General features: G+C 42.2%; 1 protein-coding gene and 1 non-coding gene across 2 annotated transcripts in view; one reads left to right on the plus strand and one right to left on the minus strand.

Moving 5' to 3' along the window:
• SLAMF1 (signaling lymphocytic activation molecule family member 1) overlaps nt 1-14,778 on the minus strand; it is a 39,458-nt gene extending 24,680 nt beyond the window's left edge. The window contains exons 1-3 of the mRNA XM_005903890.3: nt 14,601-14,778; nt 5,668-6,006; nt 3,476-3,760 (exon numbers count right to left, since the gene is read on the minus strand). Coding sequence (XP_005903952.1) covers nt 3,476-3,760; nt 5,668-6,006; nt 14,601-14,676 — 700 coding nt within the window. The 5' untranslated portion in view covers nt 14,677-14,778. The remainder of the gene's footprint in view (nt 1-3,475; nt 3,761-5,667; nt 6,007-14,600) is intronic.
• Nucleotides 14,779-15,456: 678 nt separating this feature from the next.
• Nucleotides 15,457-15,566, plus strand: LOC138987311 (U6 spliceosomal RNA). Its single transcript, XR_011463802.1, has one exon. It is a non-coding gene; the product is annotated as a U6 spliceosomal RNA (small nuclear RNA).
• The last annotated feature ends 2,687 nt before the right edge of the window (nt 15,567-18,253 follow it).

An 18,253-nucleotide genomic window follows, 5' to 3' on the forward strand; every position in this document is an offset into this window, starting at 1 on the left:
TGCTCAGTGTGTGACTTTTGCATATCTTTGTTTCCTCATCTGTAAGGTGGGGATATTAATACTATTTGATTGCTGTGAGGATTAAATGAGAGTCCACATAATTGATACATAGTCAAGAAAAATGTTCAGGCATTATTTTAGATGAAGAATCTGAGTCTTAGGATAAGCAGCTTATCTTTGTAAGTAACAAGGGTAACACCGGATCTAGAGTTTATATTCTGTGTCTTTTTGTTGGAGCATTTAATCCATTTACATTTAAAGTAGTTATTGACATATATGTTCCTATTGCTATTTTCTTAATTGTGGTTGATTTTGTAGATCTTTTTCCTTCCCTTGTATTTCTTGACTATATAAGTCCCTTTAACATTTGTTGTAAAGCTGGTTTGGTGGTACTGAATTCTCTTAACTTTTGCTTGTCTGAAAAGCTTTTTATTTCTCCATCAATTTTGAATAAGATCCTTGCCAGGTACAGTAAACTTGGTTGTAGATTTTTCCCTTTCAGTACTTTAAATATATCCTGCCATTCCCTTCTGGCCTGCAGAGTTTCTGTTGAAAGATCAGCTGTTAAGTGTATGGGGTTTCCCTTGTATGTTACCTGTTGCTTCTCCCTCGTTGCTTTTAATATTCTTTCTTTGTGTTTAGTCTTTGTTAGTTTGATTAGTATGTGTCTTGGCATGTTTCTCCTTGGGTTTATCCTGTATGGGACTCTTTGTGCCTCTTGAACTTGATTGACTATTTTCTTTTCCATGTTGGGGAAATTTCAACTATAATCTCTTCAAAAATTTTCCCATACCCTTTCTTTTTCTCTTCCTCTTCTGGGACCCATATAATTTAAATGTTGGTGTGTTTGATATTGTCCCAGAGGTCTCTGAGACTGTCCTCAGTTCTTTTCATTCTTTTTACTTTATTCTGCTCTTCAGAAGTTATTTCTACCATTTTATCTTCCAGCTCACTGATTCATTCTTCTGCTTCAGATATTCTGCTACTGATTCCTTCCAGAGTATTTTTAATTTCAGTAACTGTGTTGTTTGTCTTTGTAGGTTTATTCCTTAATTCTTCTAGGTCTTTGTGAATTGATTCTTGCATTTTCTCCATTTTGTTTTCAAGGTTTTTAATCAACTTTACTATCATTATTCTGAATTCTTTTTCAGGTAGTTTGTCTATTTCCTCTTCATTTATTTGGACTTCTGTGTTTCTAGTTTGTCGCTTCATTTGTGTAGTATTTCTCTGCCTTTTCATTATTTTCATTTAACTTACTGTGTTTGAGGTTTTCTTTTCCCAGGCTTCAAGTAAAGTTGAATTCTTTCCTTGAAGAAGGTTGAATTCTTTCTTCCTTTTGATTTCTGCCCTCCTAAGCTTGGTCCAGTGGTTTGTGTAAGCTTCATATAGGGTGAGATTTGTGCTGAGTTTTTGTTTGTTTTTCCTCTGATGGGCAAGGCTGAGTGAGGCAGTAATCTTGTTTTCTGATGACTGGGTTTGTATTTTTGTTTCGTTTGTTCTTTAGATGAGGTGTCCTGCACAGGGTGCTACTGGTGGTTGGGTGATGCTGGGTCTTGTATTCAAGTGGTTTCCTTTTGTGAGTTCTCACTATTTGATACTCCCTAGGGTTAGTTCTCTGGTCTAGGGTCTTAGAGAACGTGCTCCCACTCCAAAGGCTCAGGATTTGATCTCTGCTATATATCGGGCTTGGTCTGTGACATCTGAGATCCAGTAGTAATCCAAACAGAAAACGATGCTCCTCGTGGTACTGTTTTCAAGGGTTAGTTCTGACCGCTGGTAGAGAACCGACTGCAGGGGGCCAAGGGTGGCAGCAGGGAGACCAGGAAGAAGGCTATTGTAGAAAGCCAGGCGAAAGAGGACAGTAGCTGGAGTCAGGGTGGTAGCTCTGTGATGGCACACTTTGGTATCCCCCTCAGCGTGGGCGCAGTGTCTGTGGGGACACTGAATGGAGACACGGGGTGCAGGCACCCGAGATCAGGGTCAGGCAGGGATGAAGGGTCTGTGATCCCCTGGAGTTTACATTCTGTAAACTCTACACTCATGAAAGACTGCTGTCTTGATCCCACCAGCACGTTCTGAATAGCTGTGGGCAGGGAGAGAGGTCTGAACCGGGGGAGAACCTCTGAATGTGGTTCATGCACAAGGTAGGCAAGCAGCCAGACACCTCATGTGAGTGGACAGGTGGCCAACTCTGCCATGAGTGGCTGGGAGAGGTAACATGCAGTGGGCGAGGCTCACCAAGGAGCTCTTAGATGCAGAAGGCAGGTGGATTTCCCCAGCAGTCCATCTGGAATACCTCAGGGGAGTTGCTGACTGGATATGCTATGCTGAAGGGCATGACCTGGCTGGATTCCCCTGTCCCTAGATCCTTGGTTATCTGGAAAAGCCTTCCAAATATACATCAAGGCTACTGTGGGCAAGAGTCTCCTTGGAATGATTCCTGTTTACCCTCAGTGGATGCAGAAGGAAGAATATCAGGGCACAGGTAATGACTGGCAGGGCCAGCACACTGGTTCTTCTGCCCCTGAACCTACCTGAGGCACGGACGCAAGATCTTAGTGAAAAGGCTCAGTGGTCTGTTTCCAGTCTCAAGTGGTGAGATGGGCTTACTTAATCAGCCCTTCCTTCCTTTTGATAACAGAATAATGATGCTTTATCTTTCCAGAAAAAGATTAGTCAGAAGATCTAGGTTTAGGTTCTGACTACCATTTATAAGCTGAAAAAACTTGGAAGGGTTCTTACAGGCTACGAGCTTCAAGTTCCTAATCTGTAATAAAATGAGGATGATGACAACAGTTATCTGATAAGGCCATTGTGAGGAACAAAAGAGATCATACAATTGAAATGCTGTCTCAACAATAAAGTGCTCTATGACTTACCACTTTCCTAAGCTTCACAGTCCAGGTCTTAGTCAGAGATCTGACTCCCCTGACCCTCTGACCTGCTGCGGGAGTCACAGTCCATTTCATAAAATGTTTCCCTTTGTTACATCTTGCTTTTCAGTATTGAGCACATGTTTCATGTATTATCTGGACAGCAGAGGTTGTATGTCATATCTGTTCCCAATTTCCTGCAGCACAGGTGACTGATAAATGCTTATTGATGGTGTAGAACCGTCCCACTGTTAGTGGAGCATGAATTGGGAGTCAGGACCTGCCGCCCACACTCCCTTACCCCGCCAGCCTTGTAGGTTGGTGCCAAGGCAGGAGGGGATGGCAGGGTTCACCCAGGGCTCTGGGTCTAGTTCCATCATTTCTCACCAGTTTTCTCAACTATGAATGGAGCATAACGACACCTTGCTCATTATGAAGAGTAGCCACTCACTGAATGCACATAGGAGGCTTTTACAAACCATAGAGAAAATATAAAGTGTTGTTCCTAAGGTGAAGGCCATGGCTATGGAAGCAGAGCATTGGTCCAGGTGGAGACTGAGTCCATATCAACGTGGCGTAACAGCTGCCTCTCAGACACTTACCTGGGGGACTGGAGCTGCAACTGGGCCAAGGGATGAAGGTCTGAGAGCTGTTGCTGATGGGGTTGCTCACAGTGCAGATGTACACGTTGTTAGCATGCTGAGGGCCAAGAGTGAGATACAAGAGGTGGGAGCTATTGGTGGGACTCAGCAGGGGGACTCCTGCTTCCTCACTCCAGTTGTAAGTCACGTGGTCCCCTTTCTCCACCATGCACGCCAGCATGAGACTGCAGTTCCCGTCTTCCTGGGTGGTGTTCAACACCTTAATTTGTGGAGTGGAGACCTGCTCTGTCAAAAGGGGGAGGAAGAGAGCCATCACTGAAATGAATCCTCTGGAATGGTGATTTAACCTTTTTGTTAGAAAAAATGCAACCTAACAGCATCTTTCCCTCCCTATAGATCTGTGGTGTAATATATTTCTAATAGGAACCTACTATTTCGCACCTTCCCTCCCCCTACTACCCCTCTATACTCCTTTCCAGGACCAGGGATAAAACAAAGAAGAGAAATATTGTCTTTTAGTTCCCTCCCACCAAGACTGTTAGGGCTCCCCTTGCATTCCTCTTGTTTCTAATTTAGGTTGCTCTCCTGTATTCCATCTGGGGAGTTTGCTCTCAGCTTATTCCCCCATGGGTTTGAATGTCCATGGCTAAAGTATTACCTTCTATATCTAAAAGAATGACTTTTCAGTGGTGGGATTTCATCTGTACTCTGTGTGTGTGTGTGTGTGTGTGTGTGTGTGTTGTGTGTGTGTGTATAGCAAGTGCTTTAGGATGTCTGAACTTGGGATAGCCACAGGCCTTACCAAACTTTTTCACTCTAAGGATGTAAAATTGGCAAGGTAAAAGGGAAAGTCCTTTTTATTTAGTAACTACTATAGGACAGGCAGAATACTAGAATTTCACACTCATCATGTTCTTTAATCTTTTCAACAACTTTCTCAACAACTATTATCCTAGTTCTAATTATTCTCATTTTATAGATGAGGAAACTGAGTCCCAGAGAAGTAGAGTGTCTTACATAATTCCACTCAACTTTTAACAGCCAAGCTGAGATCTGAAATTATGTCTGTCTGATTCCAAAATCCAGCCTCTTTCTTTGACTTGAGAGAATACCATGGTTGCAGAGAACATATTTTCTAAGGTGAGAATTTGATCATAAAATATGATAAGATGTGACAAAGACAGTGAATCGTTCTAGAAAACCTATGTGTAACCTTTGTGCTTACAGCAGCCTTGCCCTGGGGACACTACTGGAGTGATCAGAACACCCTGATACCTGGTTAAGGGCTGTGGGAATTCTGCAGACATTTAAAGGGAAGATACCAAGGGAAGGCCGGGGAGGGACGTGCCATCTTGTGGTACCTGAGAATTTTAAAGAAATGTTGTGTGTGTGGGGCTTCCTGACCCACCTAGAAGCAGGACACCACACATAGCTGCCAGGATCCCTGGGAATTCAAAGGAGCTTTAGGACTGAAGAGACAAACTCTGGGTGCACTCAAGAGGGGCTGGCAGTTAAAGAGGCTCAAAAAAAAAAAAACACCACTGGCCTTGGATTCAGATGGACCTAGGTTTTAGTTTAAGTTCTGCAACTAGGCGATTTTTTTTTTTCACAACCAGGGCCTTTGTTTAAGTGAGAAAACTATACTTCTTCCACCAGGTAGATGCAATCCTCTGCCAGGATGCAGGGCTTGGTGAGTGGTGTGTGGGTTGAGTTTCAGCTCTCCTTCTCCCAGGACCCCTAGTGGAGTGAACCACCTACACAGATGTGAGTAGGCACGTGCAAACCACTTATCTCTTGATTTCAGTGTCCTCGCCTATGAAAGAGAGGTTTTGCTTATCAGTGGTATTCAAACTTTTAAAAATCAGAAGAAAAACCCACTATTTTCAAACAAAATCTTATTTGTAAATTGAGACTCTTGGGGCTCCGGGCCCTCTAGCATACAGGCAGCCGGGCTCCTTTCCTTTAGAAAATGGGAATAAAGGTAACTAGTGCTAATCAGCTATTACTAATGTGCAATTTGGACCAATTTAGTGAACCTCTAAAACTTTTCCCTGAAACCCTGTTTAACCCTAGACTGAGATGTCTTTCAAGTTGCTTCCAATTCTGAACACCCTTTGCTTCTGAGAGAAGCTTGAATTCTTAGGCAAGGCACTATGGCATTCCTTGTGGGCCAAGGAAGCCACCGTCATTACCATAGAGCTTCAGCTGCAGGCTAAAGTGCTGGACTGAAACATTTTCCTCCAGGCTTATAAAGTACCAGCCTTCATCCTCCTTCCTGCTCTTCAGGATCCTCAGGCTCAGGTTTTCCAGATGAAACTCATAGCCGTCCTTCAGAGGTGGAGAGCCACCTTTCCGCAGATCTAGGGACACTATTTTCTTCTTGACAGTGTCTTTGGGTGATTCTGCCATTGTGACAAGGATGTGGATGCTCTTATTCATGCTCCTACTTATCTCCTCAGATGCCAGGGGCAACAGCACGCTGCTTCCCAGCTGCCCGAGAATCGTCTTCGTGGAACTGGTCAAGCCCTCACCTGTGGAAAGAAGGAGAGGGAAGTATCTTATCATAGAAGCTTTGAGACTTACGTCCGTGCATCAGGAAAAACAGACTGGAGCGTCTCTCTCTTCCTCTTGGCCAATCTCTGGGGTTGCCAGATCCTTAGTAGTTTATAAGGACTGTCATGAGGATCTCACTGCATTCTCAGTATTTAAAAAATCCCAGTGGAAGTCTTGTGATAGAGCTGTATAGACTATCTACAATACTTGGTCTCTATGATCTAGGAGGGAATTCTATCAACTCAGATTTATAGTTAAGGCACCTAAGGCATAGAGAAGTTAAATGACATGCCTAAAGTTGTATAACTAGTAACCAGATTAATTCCTCAGCCAGATTTCTCACCACCACTGGATACAGTAAGTCCCCTACATACGAACATTCAAGTTGCAAACTTTCAAAGATGTGAATGTGCCCTTATATGCCAACTGTTCACTGTATTGTGCTATTGTACTTTTCAAGGTACTATACTATAAGATTAAAAATGTTTTCTTTTAATTTTTTTTTTAATTTTTAGCACCCAAAATGTTTGTATTGGGGTATAGCCAGTTAACAATGTTGTCATAGCATTGAACAGTGAAGGGACTCAGCCACCCATATACACGTACTCATTCTCCCTCAAACCCCCCTCCCACCCAGACTGGCACATAACATCAAGCAGAGTTCCATGTGCTATACAATAGGTACTTTTTGGTTATCCATTTTAAACATAGCAGTGTATACATGATCTTCTCAAAATGCTTTTTATGTGCTTGTTTTTAAAGTATTATTTGTGTGAAAAATATCATCACCTAGTACAGTCCAGTACTATATAGCCAATTGTATTAGTTGAGTACCTAGGCTAACTAGGTACAACGAAGAGGATTTATGAGCAAATTGGACTTACGAGCTCCCTCTCGGAATGTAACTCACACATAGGGGATTTAACCCGTTCATACATAGGGGACTTACTCATAAATAGTGTGAAGGAAAGAGGGTAACTGAAACTAATTCTGAGCTTGTGAGGCCAAGAGACCAAGATTACAGAAGCATCATTTCAAATGAGAAGGAAAAGGAAAAGTCTAAGGGATGTGGAGTCAAGGAGGAGGCAAGCCTGTGGAATCATATCTCTCCAAAAAGTTATTGAGATATATAATAATGTTGAGGGAGAGAAATTATTTTATTTCTCTTTTTCAAAAGTGTCAAGCCAAAAAAAAAAAAAAAACCACACCCAAATCTTTCAAACCACTGTAAGTGATCCTACTGCTGACTTTTTAACACCTCCTCTCTCCTCAAACCCACAACCTCAGTTGATGAACCTGCCTCTCATTTCACTGAAAAAGGAAAAGAAACGAAAAGAGAGCTTCCATTTGTTCCCACTATCAAGTCAACCCACATACTTGGATGGATGGTCTCTGCTCTTGGGTAAGGCTGGCCTCTTCCTTCCTGGAACACTCACCCACTTCAAGGCTTTGCTCCTGAAACTTCTGCCACCCCTTGCATCATCAATTTTGTTATTGTTATGGTACACTGTGGGTTATTTCTATTAACACCCGACATACCAACATGTAATTTCCCTTATCTTAAAAACCCTGATCCCAGGTCCATCCCCAGCCAATTTCCCATTTCTCTGTTTTTCTTTATCCTAAAGTTCTTTAATGTGTATTTATCCTTTCTGTTCCCATCTCCTGACATTTTTTCCTTGTACTCACTCCAAATAAGCCTCGTTCTTTACTCCTCACTGGAATCACTCTTGTCAAGGTCACTGTATACCCCATGATACTAAGTCAATTCTCCATCTTCATCTTGCTTTCTCAAGAGTGCTGAGAAAGTTCACATCTCCCCGTTGAAACGCTGTCTTCATTTGGCCCAGAGAACAATACACTCTTTTGGTTTTCTTCCTATTTCATTGGCTGCCCTTTCTCAGTCTCCTTGACCAAAATCTTCTGCTCTTAAAGACCTCTAAAATTGGAGCATTCCAGGGATCAGTACTCAGACTTCTTCTCTTTCCCAGCCACACTTATCTATTAATAGTCGCATAGTTTGACAGGTTTCTGGAATGCTTCCAGAGATGTATCTCCCATCCAAATCTTTCACTGTATTCCAAACTGCCTACACCAATTGGTATTAGTGTTTGGAGGTCTAAAGGGCATCTTAGACTTAGCAAATGGACTCTTGATTCTGTAGCCTCTACTGCAAACATTACAATTCCCAGGCCAAAACACTGGAATCACCCATGACTCCTTTCTTCCTTTCATATTCCATATTCAATCTATCAGCAAATCCCATTGGCTCTGCCTTCACAATATATCCGGCATCTGAGAACTTCCAACCCTCTTCATTTCTACCACCATCATCACAGGCCTGGCTCTTCTTTTGTCTTCCAACAAATCTTCCTGCATCTATACAATGGACAGAGAAGCCTTTTAAAACTATGTCAGATTTTGTCTCTCTTCAAAGAGAAACAAAATCCATAGTCCTTGTTATGGCTTCACAGATTCTGAATAACCCAGTCCCTTGGACCTCCCTGACTCCATCTCTTGTCCACTCTTCACTCACTACACTATGACCACACCAGCTCCAGCTGGTCCCTAACTCATCCAGAGCATTCTCATCTCATAGCTTTTGCATTTATTGTTCTTTCTCTTTCTGGAAATCTCTTCCTTTATGTATCTAAAGAGCTCATACTCTCATTTTCTTTTAGATTTCTGCTCAAAAAAAAAAAAATCATCTTTTCTGAAAGACCTGCTCTGATGATCCTGTCTATATCCTATCCTTTCTTGCTGCACTTATCACTGTCTGATGTTATACTGTATATTTGGTCATTTTTACTTTTGTCTCCCCCTGTACTAGAATGCCAGCTTCTCAAGAGGAAGAAGTTCATGTTGTTCATTGTTTTTTCCTTAGGACCTACAGCAGTGTTTGGCATGTAATAGGTTTTAAATAAATATCTGTTCAATTTATGAATGCTAAAAGCCATGCTATCTGATTAAAATCCCTCTTATTTAGCTTTGACCCATATGTGGCTAAACTTCATAACTGAAATTAATCACAAGCTAATGTTCATAAGAGAAGGAGCCCATGACTCAGAGAGAGCACAGATTGTTCTAGTTGATAAGAAAGTCAAAAGAGTACAATAAAACTGCTTATATAATGCAGACACCTAGAGAAGGCACAATTAACTTGTGGTTAAGATGGGTTGTTGGAAATTTGGGCAAACAGATTCAGATGTTCTTGATAGCAAAATGCTTTGATATCCTGCGAAGGGCCCTGCTGATATCAGACTAGAGATTTAAAGGTTGGGAAAAAGAAAAATTCGGATTTGAATGGTTGGCTCTTGCTTTTTTTGCTACACTATGTGACTTGTGGGATCTTAGTTCCCCAACCAGGAATTAAACCCCGGCCCCCAGCAGTGAAAGCACTGAGTCGTAACCACTGGACTGCTAGGGAATTCATGGCACATAACTATTAAGGAATGGTGAAAAGACAATTAGCATTTGTTCTTTTGCATATCGCTATTAAATCAACTCTTGAAACAGAGTGCCTAATTAAACAGTTGCTTAATTTATTAGACAAGGAATGCTATTCTTGGTGCTGGTATTTTATTTTTACAAAGATATGTAAAAGAACGTGTTGAAATTCCTTCTAGTCGCACTTATGGATGCCTGGCTGTCCAGATAATGTGGTACATATAATACCCAAGAATCCTGAACCTAAACTTCTACCAATAAAGGGATGACAGAAAACTAGAACCATCCATGCAAGTAGAAATATCACATGGTATACAGGCCCCCTAAATTGAATATAGAAATCATATAAGTAAGCATATGTACATTTTTTTCTGGGAGCATAGCCATGAATGTCACTTCTCAAAGGAATCTGGGCTTCAAATCAAGGTTGAGAATTACCATCACACTGTTGATTTTTTTAGATCAATTTTGATATGGAGAAGAAGAAAATGCAAAATGATACCCATTTATAGACCATAAGCCTCCACCCTCCCTTGTGTCCTGTGAGTGCTTTCCACCCACCTAATCCAACAGACTCTTTACACCATGGTTGTTTTTGGAATTTAGAAATGGAAGGGAGTCAGGAGAAGAGGAGACAGAGGATGGGGCTAGAAGTAGCTAAAAAAAGAGAAAAAATTTTTTAATTTTTTTATAGAAAAGAAGAGGTTAAGAGGGAAGAAAAGAGAGGGCAGATGAGAATGACAGGATGAGTGGTTTAAGCAGACTTGGTCATGGGGAGTGGAATCAATACCCCATTCAGAACAGACCCTCACATGCCACAGCCCACATAAAGAATGATGATGTAACAACTGAGTGTGTGAGTGGCCGGGTCTGTAGGGGGTGTGTGACCTCACTGACACCTGAGCAAGAGTGGAAAAACAAGTGGGGACTTTAAAGTGGTTCATAAAACCCTTCAAGTAGAGTACCAGCTCCTGAAACATCCTACTGCCTGATGAGTGTTTTCCAGTGGGTTTGTGATTCAGTCAGACCCTGTTTACTAAAAGAGTCTGGAGGAAACATTTGTAGCTGTTAACACCAACTCACTTTCCTTCCAGGGCAATTCTACTTAGAAAGTAGAGTGATTCACATGAGCCCATGGATATTTTCCTGAAATTAGTAGCATTTAGCCAACCCTTTCATAAGATGGGACTCTACCTAGTGATAACCTTTCTTGGTCGGGGGCAGCCCTGACACTGGGCGTCTTGCTACAGCATTTCTTTCAGGGAGGACTCAGAGCCCTCATAGTTCCTATGGGAAATTTGGGTTCACAAAGATAAGATAGTGTGTCTAAGTCTCCTTTTTAAATTGAAGTCCTACCAGGTGTCCTTCTAGTCCCATTCCTTGATGCTGCTGGGTCTTTCTATCTTAGAATATTTGCGCTTACCGTTCCCCAGCCTGAAAGTCAGTCACTGCCCTTTATTTGCCTGGCTAACTCCTCCTGTCCTTCAGGCCTCTACATTTGATCCTTGGCTGTGATAAGGCTTCTCTGCCATGCACTTCCAGTGCACTTTGGGTCACTCCTTTCACATCACCCATCACACTTTTAACTCTCCTTCAATGCTTTTTATCCTTATGCAATTACAAGCTTCTAAGAGTAGGGTCTGTGTCTGTTTTGTTCACCACTGTAACAGCGAGACAAATCTCTCTTCAATACCCTTTTATACTGTTGAAGTTTTATAGACCTACGTAGGATACTCCTCCAGAAACAAACTAGTTAACAAAAAATTTAAAAAAAAAAAACAAAAAACTACATGACGAAAGATGTTTCTATCTACTTTCCAAATCCCAGATCAAATACTTCCATATGCCTTCTACTTCCTTCTCTGATTTATCCAACTTCTCTCACCTTTTGTGAATTCCTATATTTAATTTCAATTCAATTAACATCAACTCATATGCTTCAATTATAGGCAGCACAATCTAATTTTTACCATGGGACCTGGATACAAATTTTAGGATTCTCCTCCCTAAACATAAGCTTATCCCGTTTCATTCCTTGAGGCCTCTGGAGTCAAGCTGTGTGATTAAGGAGAAATTACTAACTACTCTGCGCCTCTTTGGAGAAGGCAATGGCACCCCACTCCAGTACACTTGCCTGGAAAATCCCATGGACAGAGGAGCTTGGTAGGCTGTAGTCTATGGGGTTGCTAAGAGTCAGACACGACTGAGCGACTTCACTTTGACTTTTCACTTTCATGCATTGGAGAAGGAAATGGCAACCCACTCCAGTATTCTTGCCTAGAAAATCCCAGGGACAGGGGAGCCTGGTGGGCTGCCATCTATGGGGTCGCACAGAGTCGAACACAACTGAAGCGACTTAGCAGCAGCAGCAGAAGCTGTGCCTCTTTTTCCTCTTTTATAAAATCATAATGTAGCAATACCAACTCACAGAGTTGGTACAATTAAATGAATAATACACATAAAGTACTTACAACAGTGTTTGATATATAGCAAGAAAGTTCTGTACATACTATCATTAATCATTCAACAAACATTTGTAGAAGGACTCTCGTGTGCCAGATTCTGTGCCAAGTTCTGGGCAGAGGCTGTGGTGGTACATTTTACCCCACACGTCACCTAGTGCCAGGCATACCATGTGTCCTAATAGATAGTTGCCAAATGGGATTGTCCGAAGTCAATCTATGGATAAAACCAAATAGCCCTGAAGTTCTGATTTTCAGTCTAACACCGGAGATAGTGAAGTCAGTGGAGTTATGTCACAGTATTAAAACTTTTGAGAAATAAAAGTGCCTAGATCTAAATATTGGGGTAGAATGGTTCAGTGAATACACAAGATTGGGCAAAGTCTAGAACCACCGCCCCCCCTCCCGGCAACTTGCCCCTCACTTCTCTTCCTATGTGTGTGGAGGAAGTGGGGAGGACCTGAATGAAAGAATAAAAAGTCCTACTGGGGTAGATTCATCAGTTGTAACAGATGCACCACTCTGGTGAGAGATATTGATGATCGGAGAGGCTATGTGTATGTGAGGGCCATGGGAAATCTCTGTACTTTTCAATTATTTTGCTGTGAACCCAAAACTGCTCTGAAAAAGAGAAGCCTATTAAAAAATGTATCACTGAGGGAAATGGAGAATTCAGTGTGGGCTTTTTTTGATTTTTACAGTTTTGACTGGGAATTGGAAGGTGAGCTGAGTAGAGATGGGAAGGGGAGTGGGTACTAATTTTACAAGAAGTGGGCTTCTTGGTTGGGTAAATCTGTCATGGTTGACCTGTCCCATTTGCAAAGCATTTCCGTCTGGGTTTTATTGGGGTTTCACAAGAGGGTGCATGTTTAAAAATAAAAACAGTATAAAATTTTTGTACATATTTCAGAGAAGACAATCGTAAGAAATATGAACACTGCTGATTGGATAGACACGCCTTTAAAGGGCTGGGCTGTTTCTTACTAACCAGTGACCTCCGAAGCTTTGCCTGCAGCAGCTGTCAGCAGAACCTGAGATGCCAGGGCCAGGCTGACCAGAAGGCAAGTCAGCACAGGGATAGAAAAGTTCAGTTCACTGTTCAAACCCGTCACTCCTGATAGTCACCAGAAAGTATTCCAAAAATGGTGGAGTCGTGAATGGGGTGCCCCCAGGAAGGTTTGACTCTTCCTGAAGTGAAGTGAAGTGAAGTGTTAGTTGCTCAGTCATGTCTAACTCTTTGCCAACCCGTGGACTGTAGTCCGCCAGGCTCCACTGTCCATGGAATTCTCCAGGCAGGAATACTAGAGTGTGTCGCCATTTTCTTCTCCAGGAGATTTTCCTGACCCAGGGATTGAAGCTGGGTCTCCTGCACTGTAGGCAGGTTCTTTACCATCTGAGCCATCTCCTCGTTATGGCTTAAAGTAGTTCCATATGGCTTTCTGAACCCTGAGTTCAGTTACTGCTCTCTGAGACCTTGGGCAGCGAGAGCCATCAGTCTGCCTGATTCTGAGGAAATGCAGGGCCAAGGAAGAGCTATTCATCTGGGAATCTGTCAAAAGATCAATCTCAAGTGCAGCCCCTCAGATAACCTCAGCACATCTCTGGGCTTCTCCTGGAAAAGTCCATAATGGATTTGCGGTCTTGAAATCCCCAAGAACAAAACATTCAGAGCCTCAGGATTTTCCCTCTTTCCCCAATGGTGCTTCCACTTTAGGCTGCCTCCCACAGTCTAAACAAAGTCTGAAGGCATCTAAGCAGAAAGAAGATGCTCATCCACTCCTTAGTGAGCCCAGTTTGCTCCTTGCTTGGCTTTTTCTTTTTCAAACACCTTTTCTCAAAGCTCTAAACAGAGTAGTTCACAAAACTACTAAACAGAGAATGCCAGCAAACCAGAAAGATAGGAGCAGAGTCCAGTTCCAAACACTCTGGCTCTACACTGAAGCTACTCTGACTCTGAGCATTCTTGATTTGCATTTCTCACTAACTGTAACCAGCCTTGGGCTCCAAAAATCCTGGCCTCTTCCCCTCTTGCTGCCTTGGAATGCTACTTCCAGGAAAGTAGCCACCAGCACAACCACGCTGTGGCCACTATCTGTTCCCAATCATTGCCTGGGGTTTTCAGTTTTACCCTCTCTTCCCGCTACAGCCCTTTCTTGTAGGTGGACCATGTTTTTGGTTTGTCTGCTCGTGTGTGTGTGTGAAGATCCCCATCCAGGACAGGGTAGGAGTAATTTTCTCCCAGAGTTCCCTCTCTCTCCAGCTCATTCCCTTAGCCTGGGCCTTTGCCAAAAGGATACTCACACAAAACCAACCACTCAGCCGGGACTTTGACTGCAGCCTCTCACCCAGAGAGGCCAGTCTAGAATGTGACCGGTGTCTTTGACTGGAACTCCTGGTTTCCTTGGAAGCTAGGACTGGCGGGGCTAAGCCTCGGACCCAGGAGCCCAGTAACTCACAATCTTCCTTCCTCTTCGACAGAGGTAGGAGGAACTCAGTCTCTGAGGAAGAGGCAGCAGATCACAGCCCTCCGCCTACCCCCCTGCCCCGTACCCGCAGCCAAATGACAACCCCTGGCCGCTGAGTTCTCTCTCTGTCTAGGAAGCTATAGCTGATTCCTGGTAGGTAATCCTAGGACCCAAGCCCTCAAACAGATGAACACTTACCTGTTCTGCAGCTCAGCTCAATAATCAGAGAGAAAAGCAGCAGGACATTCGAGGAGAGCAGACCTTTGGGATCCATCAGCCAGTGAGGATAAGGAAGGGAGTCTGGTGAGAGCCCGGTAGCTGCTCTCAGACACCAGCCAGAGCAGAGAGAGCTCCCGCCAGCCAAGTGCTGCCTCTACTGTCTAGTTTATGCATCAGAAACCAGCAGGCTTCCTGTCTCACTGGGGCTTTTTCTGCCTGTGCCCCGAGGATTGGTCATCTCTTTCAAGCCTTAAGTCACTCTGCTCTTCCCAAGAAGTCAGAGTCAGGTGGTTACACTGCAAGAGCCGGGAAGAGATCTGTGTAATCACCTCGGTCAAACCCCCAGCCTTGGCAGAAATGTCCTCCCCTCTCTCCCTTTCTTAGCTGTCTCCGGGAAAGGGATGTCAAGCCTCTCTGGGTGGTTCTGACTGGTAACTCTTATTATAGTGCAAAGAAAAGATGTAGTTGTGTCAGGCTACCCCAAATTTGGATGGATTAGTCCAGATTGTACTTGGATGATTGACTTTTTACAAAATTAATTTATTTTTTATTGAAAGATAATTGCTTTACAGAATTTTGCTGTTTTCTGTCAAACCTCAAAATGAATCAGCCATAGGTATACAAATATCCGCTCCCTTTTGAAACTCCCTCATGTCTTCCTCCCCATCCCACCCCTCTAGGTTGATACAGAGCCCCTGTTTGAATTTCCTGAGCCATACAGCAAATTCCCATTGGCTGTCTATTTTACATATGGTAATGTAAGTTTCCGTGTTACTCTTTCCACACATCTCGCCCTCTCCTCCCCTCTCCTCAAGTCCATAAGTCTATTCTGTATGTCTGTTTCTCCATTGCTGCCCTGTAAAAAAAATTGGAATAATACAGAGAAGATTAGCATGACCCCTGCGCAAGAATGATTGACTTTTAATAGCTGATGGACATTTTACTTCTGATTTGTTCCATAATTTCAGAGAACATCCCTCCATGCAGTCAGGTCCTGGTGCCAAAATCACAGATAGATGGAGGTGGGCAGGGTGGGTCAGCTGGCAGAAACCCAATTTCCCTGCTGGCTACATTGTGGTAGAATTTAGTGAGCCCTATGCTGTGTTTGGAGGGGCTGCCTTATTTTAGAACTTGCAACTAATCTTTCTGTTGAGGAGAAGGGACCAAAACTGGTGGAAGATCTTGTGCTTTTCCATATATGAAACACACTATTATTGGCTCACAAGGAAACTTTGAAATGCAATTGTAACAGGGTTTTTTTTTTTTTTTTTGGCCGTGCTGGGTCTTCATTGCTGGGCTCGGGCTTCCTCTAGCTGTGGTGAGCGGGGGCTTCTGAACCATGGTGTTCAGGCTTCTCACTGTGATGGCTTCTCTTTTCGCACAGCACCAGCTTCAGTAGTTGTGACTCTAGTGCTCTAGGAATTTGGGCTCAGTCATTGTGGTGCATGGGCTTAGTTGCCCCATGGCATGTGAGATCTTCCCATGCTCGTGTCCCCTGCATTACAAGGCAGATTCTTAACCGCTGGACCACCAGGGAAGCCCCTGTAACAGGTATTTTACAGGTCCAAGTCCCTTTCCAATGGGCCTCCCTAAGAGGATAAGGGTAATAAGAGCTGGTGACATAGTGACAGTGCTCTTTATTCTCATCATTCCCCTTTCCACATACATAAACGCCTGACGCCCAACTGTCCTGCCCACAATACTACCCAGTGCTGTGCTGGAGTCAGCACATATCAACTCATGAGAGCCACTTGTTAAAGTTTCAGAAAGCTTGTGAGCTGGTCATTGATAAACATTATATTACTAAAAATGGAATTATATAAATTTACAGTTAAATAAATTGCATCCAAAACTGAGGAAATTGAAAACTCAAAACTCATTACTTCTTAATTATTTTACATTTTACTATTCTTTTGTGCTCTTGAGAACATTACGTCTATTGTATCTCTGTTATGGGAACAAAATATCTGATCATGGTTGCTGCTACACGGCTTTCCCCAGCTTTGCATTCAATGACATCATGCTGGTAGGTTGAAATCAGCCAGGGTGAGAGTATATATACCATGAAAAGAGGAAAATGATATATATCAGAGTTTTGATTCTTTAGGTTTTTAAAATATTCATTTATTTGTCTGCCTGAGGTCTTAGTTGCGTCATGTGGGATCTTTCTTGTGGTGTATGGACTCACAGTAGTTGCGTTGCTCGGGATTAGTTGCTCTGTGGCATGCGGGATCTTAGCACTCTGACCAGAGATCCAGCCCACATCTCCTGAATTGCACGGTGCATTCTTAACCACTGGACCGTGAGGGAAGTCCTTTGATTTATTGTTTTGTTACTTGTCTAGATGTAAGAAAGTGAGAAAAAGATTAAACTTAAAAGTGTGTCATGACTGTAGTTTTAATTGTGAAATGCATAAAAAATTGAGGAAATATTTTCTAGTATTTAAAAACTTTTATCTTATTCAGCATAAAGTCACTAGTTTCACAATATATGTCTCCACATTTCTTTAACTTAAAAAGAATTAACTGCAAGCAACAATTGAGAGTGGAATAAAATACTTAAAAGTGTTGAGGAAAAAACTTATAATTATATAAATATAATTATAATTATATAATTATAACCACCAACTTATAATTTTCTGTATCCTTTGAAATTATTCTTCAAAAGTGAAGGAGAAATAAAGATATTTTCAGACAAACAAAGATGGAGGGAATTTGTTGCCATAGTTCTGACTTGTAAGGAATGTTACAAGGATTTCTTTAGAGAGAAGGAAAATAATAAAGATCAGAAACTCAAATCTACTGAGGGAGAGCATCAGAGAAGGAATAAGTGAAGGTAAAAATAGAAGCTTTTTTTTTTTTATTCTTAATTGATCTAACAGATAACACATTGTTAAAAGTAATAATAGCAACAACATATAAACAATATATCAAATTATGTATGCTTATGCATATGCCTCGTGTATATATGCTTATATATAAGTGAGATGAATGACAGCAATGATACACAAATCACGGGAGGGAGGAATTGGGATTATTTTGCTACTATTAAGTACTCATACTACCCATAAAGCAGTATGAAGTGAAGTGAAGTGAAGTTGCTCAGTCGTGTCCGACTTTTTGCAATCTGATGGACTGTAGTCTACCAGGCTTCTCTGTCCATGGGATTTTCCAGGCAAGAATACTGGAGTGGGTTGCCATTTCCTTCTCCAGGGGATCTTCCTGACCCAGGGATCGAACCCAGGTCTTCTGCACTGCAGGCAGACTCTTTACCCTCTAAGCCACCAAGGAAGCAGTATAGTGTTATTTAAAACTGTGCTTGGATTAGTCGTAAATGCATATTGCAAAATCTAGGGAAATCACTAAACGAAGTTAAAAAAAGAAGTATAACTGACATACTAAGAAAGGAGAAAAAAATGAAATCTTACGAAAGCTCAATCAAAACTATAAAAGGCAGAAAAAGAGGGAAAGACAAAAAGCGCAACAAAGAATGAGGTTAACAAATAGAAGATAGTAACACACATGGTAGATATTACCCCCACAATATCAGTAAACACGTTGAATGTTAATAGTCTAAATGAACCAATTAAGAGGCAGAGATTGTCAGAGTGCATCCAAAAACAAGCCTTAACT

Source organism: Bos mutus, chromosome 3 (assembly GCF_027580195.1).
Source record: "Bos mutus isolate GX-2022 chromosome 3, NWIPB_WYAK_1.1, whole genome shotgun sequence".
Taxonomy (NCBI): Eukaryota; Metazoa; Chordata; class Mammalia; order Artiodactyla; family Bovidae; genus Bos; species Bos mutus.